Here is a 6,832-nt window from a genome sequence, read left to right on the forward strand (position 1 = left end):
CTTGGAAGTATACAAACAGCAAACGTGAAAGAGCATCCTTTCCGAAGAACATTTTTACATAGCCCACGTTTCCCAACATCCCCGCTGGACCGGCCGCGCTGCCCGGGGCGGAGCGGGGCGGCGGGGGCCGGGCCGGGCCCTCCCCCGAAATGGCGCCGCGGCCGGGGAGGTGCCGAGCGGCGCCCGCGGGGCGTGAATAAAGGGCGGCGGGCGGGGCGGTGGCGCTCCTGGAGGCACGGGGCCGGCAGCGGAGCCGGGGAGCGGGGCCGGCGGCGGCGGGCAGAGGGAGGCCGGGCCGCGGCCGGGCGGCTCGGCCCGCCATGAGTAAGGCGCAGCTGACGCGGACGGGGATCCTGCGGATGGCGCTGGGCGGTGGCGCCGCCGACCCGCTGCTGCCGGCGGAGGGCGGCGGGGGCCGACGGGCGCCCTTCCTGCTGCGGGCGCTGCGCATCGCCGTGGTGGTCTGCCTCTACTGGTTCACCTCCATCGCCATGGTCTTCCTCAACAAGTACCTGCTGGACAGCCCCTCGCTGCGCCTCGACGCCCCCCTCTTCGTCACCTTCTTCCAGTGCGCCCTGACGGCCGCCCTCTGTCTCGGCCTCAGCTTGGGGGCGGCCTGCGGGCCCCCCTGCTCCGGTCTGCCCGCTCTCCGCCTCGACCCTAAGGTGTCCCGCAGCGTCCTTCCCCTCTCCGCCGTCTTCATCGGCATGGTCACCTCCAACAACCTCTGCCTCAAGCATGTCGGCGTGGCCTTCTACAACGTGGGGCGCTCCCTCACCACTGTCTTCAACGTGCTGCTCTCCTACCTGCTCCTCAAGCAGACCACCTCCCTCTACGCCCTCCTGGCCTGCGGAGTCATCATAGGTGAGGGGGAGCAGAAGGGGCTGCACCGATCCCGCAGCCAGCCCCAGAGAGACAGAGGTGGAGTGTCTTTCCCTTGGAAGTCATCCCCATATGTGTGGCAGCTCCCTGGTGAGGTGGGGGTAGCTCAGGGCTCGTGCCTTGCTCTGCCTCCGGCAACTTGCTTTGTATGTCTGGAGGATGTGGATAACTCATTAAGAGAGGAAATTACCCTTGACCATGGCTCCCTTTTTCCTTTGAGCAGTAAAACCTCTCTGGCCCCTAATGATGCTTAACTTGCCTTACCTTTTTTCTTTTTCCCCTGTACAGGCCATAAAACAGCAGGTGGCTTTCTCCCCGTTCCCAAGTGCTTGTTCATTATTAACTTTGGTAACAATAACATTTATGTCAGCACCACTGGGCTTCATGCAATGGAGCCAGCCAGTTCAGACAGGCTGAATGCATGTGATGAATGGTTAGCTGATCAAGCCAAATGTAAAACACCACTAGAAGATCCGGTTGTGTGGTTAGGATGTATGGCTGGGCATTGACTGGCTTAACGGGGGTGCTTACAAGTCTTTAATTCCAAAGGCACTGGGAATGACAAAAGCTACCTTCCACTGGAGGGTCACTTAGATGCTAAGAATGGTGGAATGTTTATTTCAGTCAGGTTCCAGGTGAACCTGTGTTCGCTTTGGTGCTTAGACAAGTAGATGGATTCAGGTGAAAATGAGAGAAATCTCATCTCCATAGAATAGGTGAACAGGAACAGAACTACTCTTTTTTTCCACTCAAGCGATGCAAGCAATTGCTTTAGCTAATCTTTTGTTTGGATACTGCCCAGGAGTATGGTGTCTGCCAGCCTTACAGGGTTTCTCCAAGGCTCCGTCCCCCTGGCTCTGTCTCCTTTTGCTGTGAGAGCATTGACAGTATGCCTGGAGTAGCACAGCTGAGCATCCTCTGTGGTCTGATGCAAAGCCCTTTCTGTCAGTGCATTGAACCCTTTTGTATTTGGGCCTAGATTAAAGCATGTTGGCTGCTTTGGAGGTAACTTGCCAGACCAACTCCAACATGAAGCAGTTCTCCTTCAGTAGCTCATCTCCCCTTTTATGTTTTGCTTATGAGCTGGATAAGGAGACACAAAGCCTGTAGCTCCTGTTTTGGAGGTGTTTGAAGAGTTCATTACCCATCAAAGTTTAATATGTTGAAGATACTGCACACAGTATCTTGTGATCTGTGACCTTGTGATCTTTTCTCAACCGTGGTTCTTAATATTACATCCATGTGTTTACTATCTTTCCCTCTTTTCTGACCTTTTCCTTCCTGTTAACAGGAAAGCCTGTGAGGCTTTCTTTTCCCCAAAGCTTTCTACCCATGTAGATTTGTGTATTTTTCTACCCATGTATGAGTTTGCTGTCTTTTCAATTAAAAAACAGTCATACAGTCTCCTGAAAATTACCTATATGCAAAGACTAGCTGGAATAATAGTTTCTGAACTAGTGCTGCCTGTGCAGTGTGGGAATTAGTCCTCTGAGATTGAATTAACTGTACAGTAAACTACCTGCCCTCCTAAAATAAATGTTTCCAGGACACTAGTAGTGAACATTTTTGTGTTCGCTTAATAGAAAGGGAAAATCCTTAAGCCTGTCTGTTTGTGATTGTGGTCGTTCAGTATAAAGTAGATGATGAATTTCTGACTATGTTTTGAGCCTTTCAGCATTTTTTCAGGTGATGCCTGATTTGTTTGGTTGCAGGTGGCTTCTGGCTGGGTGTTGACCAGGAAGGAGCAGAGGGCACACTATCATGGACAGGTATATTCTTTGGGATCCTAGCAAGCCTGTGTGTCTCTCTCAATGCCATCTACACCAAGAAGGTGCTGCCTGTGGTGGATGGTAGCATCTGGCGCCTGACCTTCTACAACAATGTCAACGCCTGTGTCCTGTTCTTCCCTCTCATGATGCTGCTGGGCGAGTTCCGCACGCTCTACCACTTTGACAAACTGGGGAGCCCCAGTTTTTGGGGTGTGATGACCCTGGGGGGAGTGTTTGGCTTTGCCATTGGGTATGTGACTGGACTTCAGATTAAGTTCACTAGCCCACTCACCCACAATGTGTCTGGGACAGCCAAGGCCTGTGCCCAAACAGTGCTGGCTGTTATCTACTTTGAGGAAACAAAGAGCTTCCTGTGGTGGACAAGTAACTTGATGGTTTTGGGAGGTTCCTTTGCCTACACATGGGTGAAAGGACTGGAGATGAGAAAGGCGCAAGAGGATCCTAATGTCAAAAGCGGCGAAAGAAATGAAACTGGTGTGTAGGCAGCTCCTGCACTTCCATTTCTGTGCCTAGGGGGATAACCTTTGGTGCTCATTGCCTCCTGGGGAGAAGAAGAGCAGGGATCAGGAAAAAATTCACCTGCAAAGTGTATGGGGAACTGTGTCAGGAACCGGAGCCAAAGACCTGACTGGATCATGTTTTTTCCATGGGATCTCACCCCTATCAGAGTTGTGGAGAGCATGCGTTATAGAGATCAATTGGGGTTTTTTGTGATTGTTTTTTAAAATGGATGTTGCTATTGACCTAATTGGGGAAATTTGCATCTATGTGTGTGGGGTGGTTCCTAGCAGACAAAGACTGGGGTAGGAGCTTTCTGTATTTAGGGATCTAGAATTAGCTGAATGAATGTAGACTGAAGTTATAAAATCCTGAACCTCGAGGTAAGGAAGAGGCAAGTAGCCAGACTGTTTAGGTTTGACTCCAGTAAACTTCTGCCGTAAAAGGTTTTTGCAACAGCTGTTCTTCCTGTTGCCTCATTCAGTGCAGAGGATAGAAATTCCTCCCCTTCTGGCTATGTACAAGTCTAAGCAACAGCAGTGCCTCCAAGTCTTCTTTCCAGCGAGTCAGTATCACATCCTTCTGAGGTTTTTTTCTGTGTTGCCCTACATCTGATATCTCAGTTTGGGGAAGCATACTAAGACTGGCATCAAACTTCTTATTTCCTCTCCACTGTGTCCCATGAAGGAGAGCAGGCTCAATCCAGTGGACTTTCTCATGGAGGAATGAGCTTGGCCTCTGTGTCTCTCCATGACAGGCAGAAGGGGAAAAGTTACTATGAAGTACTTGCTGCTGTAGGGTGGGGATCCCACTTCACAGAGTTCACAACACTTCTCCTCTTTACCCTCTGGGGGGGGGGGTAGGTTTGTGTTTGAAAATGGCGTTGTTACTAATTAGGCTTGTTTCAGGAGATTTGTTTCATACATAATTTGCATCTCCTCTGGTGTTTGCAGTTTGTCTTTTGACTTGTTCCTTTTAAACATCCCCATGGCCAGCTCAGTGAATCTTCAACTCAAAAAAAATCCTAGGTTTGCTCAATTGCATCGATCCCTCGGCTTGGAACTTGCTGCTGAACAGTTAGTTCTGCAGAAATCCCCTGACATCTGGTCCTGTGCAATACTCTGCTGCGATTTCCAATCCCAGGGGTCAACAGCAACACCCTGTTGTGAGCTGTGATGTTGCACCAGCTTTCTAAATCCCTGGCCCCTTTAAACATAAGGAGTTATTTGGATAGTGATCCTGGGCAGTCCATGCCATTGCTTCAAACCCTGCCCCAAGGATACTACGCGATGTACTGTGCCCCGTGAGTGATGTCTAGCCTCGCCTACAGAAAAACACTCCATTTCTGCCCGGAATATGTTCCTGTTTAATTTGAGAGTGTGCCAAGTTTCATGACCACAGGTACCTTTTTGACGTAGGCAGCCATTGAGGGTCCTTGAAATATTTTTATTTTATTTTTAATGTTGCACGTACTGCAGGCGGCCGCTCCTGCTGAAGGAAGTCGGGGGTGGCTCTCGGGCTCCGCTGCGGGTGGGATCTCCCTTGCGGGGGTTTCGCGGCCGCTGGGGGGCAGCAGAGCGCCCCGGGTCCTCGCGCGCCCCGCCCAGCGTGCTGATTGGCTGTCGTGGCGCGCGCCAATCACGCGGCGGGGCGGGGCGGTGGCGGGCGGCGCGCGGTGGCCGCGGCGCCGGGAGTAGGCGGCGGCGATGGCGGCGGCGGCCGCGCTGGGCCCCGCGCCGGCCCTGTGCCGCTCCGTGCACTGGTTCCGCCGCGGGCTGCGGCTCCACGACAACCCGGCGCTGCAGGAAGCGCTGCGGGACGCCACGTCCCTCCGCTGCATCTATATCCTGGACCCCTGGTTCGCCGCCTCCTCCGCCGTGGGCATCAACCGCTGGCGGTGAGTGGCGCCGGGCCTGCGGGCGGGACCGAGCGGGGCGGGAGCGGCGGGACCCGCGGCGGGGAGGGTCCCGCGGCACCGGGGCGTTCTGGGCGCGGCGTGGGCCTTGTCGGTCAGGCCGCATCAGCGGCAGGAGCAGCACCCGCTGCCCTGCCTGGCCCGGCCCACGCACCGCTCCGCCGCCCTCTCTGCAGGAGAGCGGCTGTGCCGTACCCGCTTGGCCTCGCCGCGGTGTTCACAGCGGTGCTGCCTGACTCTGTAGGAGGATGCCTTCAACTTTATGTAATGTCATTAGACTTTCTCCTTACCAGCTCGGCGAATGTATGAGAGCAGCGACCCATGGGCATTTAGCTTTGGGGGACGCTGTTCCCTGGATTTAGAAACAGGCGCAAAGAATCCTTAGCGCTGCGTGGCCTCTCCACGCCTTCCCTCTGCCCTGTGGGCTGCTGGGCACGCGTAGGCATGTGCGCACGCAGCCGCGTTCCTTCCACCCCACAAATTTCTATGGAAATACATATCGGCTGCTGCTAAGAAGGCAGAGAGGAAGATATGTGTGGGCTTTTTCCCACTGTCTGCAAATGGAAAAATGTACTTCATGAGTCGCGTGTGCAGAGAACAAGACCTCATATACCTGTAGCCAGTAACATTACGTAACGCTATTGTCTCAGGTCTCAGCTGCCTAAACATTTGGAAACCCAATCCAGGTAGAGATTCTCCTCGGCAAGACTCCCCTGAATACAAATGAGGCAGATCTCCCCTCATACTACCCCGGGACAACCAACTGGCTAAAGATCCCTTGAGAGCCCTTTGAAATGTTATGTGGCTGTGCACTACGAAAACTGTAGTAACTGATTGACTCTGCTGTGCACCTTAGCTTCATCTCAAGGAATGGGTTTATATGAGTGATACCTATGTGTTTCTAAAACCCCACATGAGAGGATGGTTTAAAATTCTAAATGTGCGTACATTACCTCAACGTACACATTCAAATTACAGGAAATTGTGGATTCTGTTACAGATAAGTGTTGTAGGAGCCTGAAGTGGTCTTTCAGTAGACCAGACATTCTGCAGGCAGCAGAAATGCCTTTCACGTGCTGCTGTTGTTGCTGACTGTCCCCATTTGGAAGAACCAAAGCACTGCCACAACAGATTAGTTCCTGATCTGTTTAATCCTTGTTTGTTTCTACCACCATTGCGGAGGAGGGGAAGCAGTTAGTGGTCTTCTTTATGTTGTAGTCCTGGAATATATGAGCAAGTGAAATTTTTAAAATAATGTTTTCTTGGAGGTGTGTGCCTACTGCAGATGTCAGAAACTAGCACCACTGGCTGTGGGGGAAAAATGTATTAGCAAGTTACTTATGTTGAACGAAGTTCAAAAAAGATGGCATGTGAAAGGTGGAGAAAAGTGTGGACAGGTGTCAGTAAACACCCAAGGGTACTATGCTAACTAATTAGAGAACAAGAGTTTATAACCAGAGGTTGAAATGGAAGTTTGGTTGGTTCCCATTGGGAGACTTGGCTTTGTTTTGCTAATTTTTTTTTTAATGCAAATACTTGTATTCAGAGTTCTGTTCTCCAGAGGCAAAGGTTTGTGTTTTACCTAGTTCTCACAAATTTATCATCTTGAAAATTACTTGTTAACTGCACGGCATGTGTGAGCCATATAGGAATAATGCTTGATAAATTTTTAGAACACCTGTAAAAGTTGACATTCCTATTTAATAGATGGAATGTGGGCTAGGGGAGTGGTTTGTTTACCTGGACC

At 51.7% G+C, this 6,832-nt stretch overlaps 2 protein-coding genes across 3 annotated transcripts in view; both read left to right on the plus strand.

Annotated features, from left to right (window-relative positions):
• Window positions 1-254: 254 nt before the first annotated feature.
• On the plus strand, window positions 255-4,113 carry SLC35C1 (solute carrier family 35 member C1). Its single transcript, XM_027641915.1, has 2 exons — window positions 255-864; window positions 2,595-4,113. Exons 1-2 carry the CDS (start codon window positions 321-323, stop codon window positions 3,152-3,154), a joined length of 1,104 nt encoding a protein of 367 aa, XP_027497716.1. The 5' UTR covers window positions 255-320; the 3' UTR covers window positions 3,155-4,113.
• Window positions 2,595-6,832, plus strand: part of CRY2 (cryptochrome circadian regulator 2) — a 24,913-nt gene continuing 20,675 nt past the window's right edge. Inside the window, exon 1 of one of the 2 annotated variants that reach the window (XM_027641914.1) lies at window positions 2,595-2,651. In XM_027641914.1, coding sequence (XP_027497715.1) covers window positions 2,644-2,651 — 8 coding nt within the window. In that variant the 5' untranslated portion in view covers window positions 2,595-2,643. Of the gene's footprint in view, window positions 2,652-4,868; window positions 5,068-6,832 lie in introns of those variants that run through there. The other variant, XM_027641913.1, reaches the window with a different exon arrangement.

This window comes from Corapipo altera, unplaced genomic scaffold, assembly GCF_003945725.1.
Source record: "Corapipo altera isolate COAL_440 unplaced genomic scaffold, ASM394572v1 23b, whole genome shotgun sequence".
In the NCBI taxonomy this organism is placed as follows: domain Eukaryota; kingdom Metazoa; phylum Chordata; class Aves; order Passeriformes; family Pipridae; genus Corapipo; species Corapipo altera.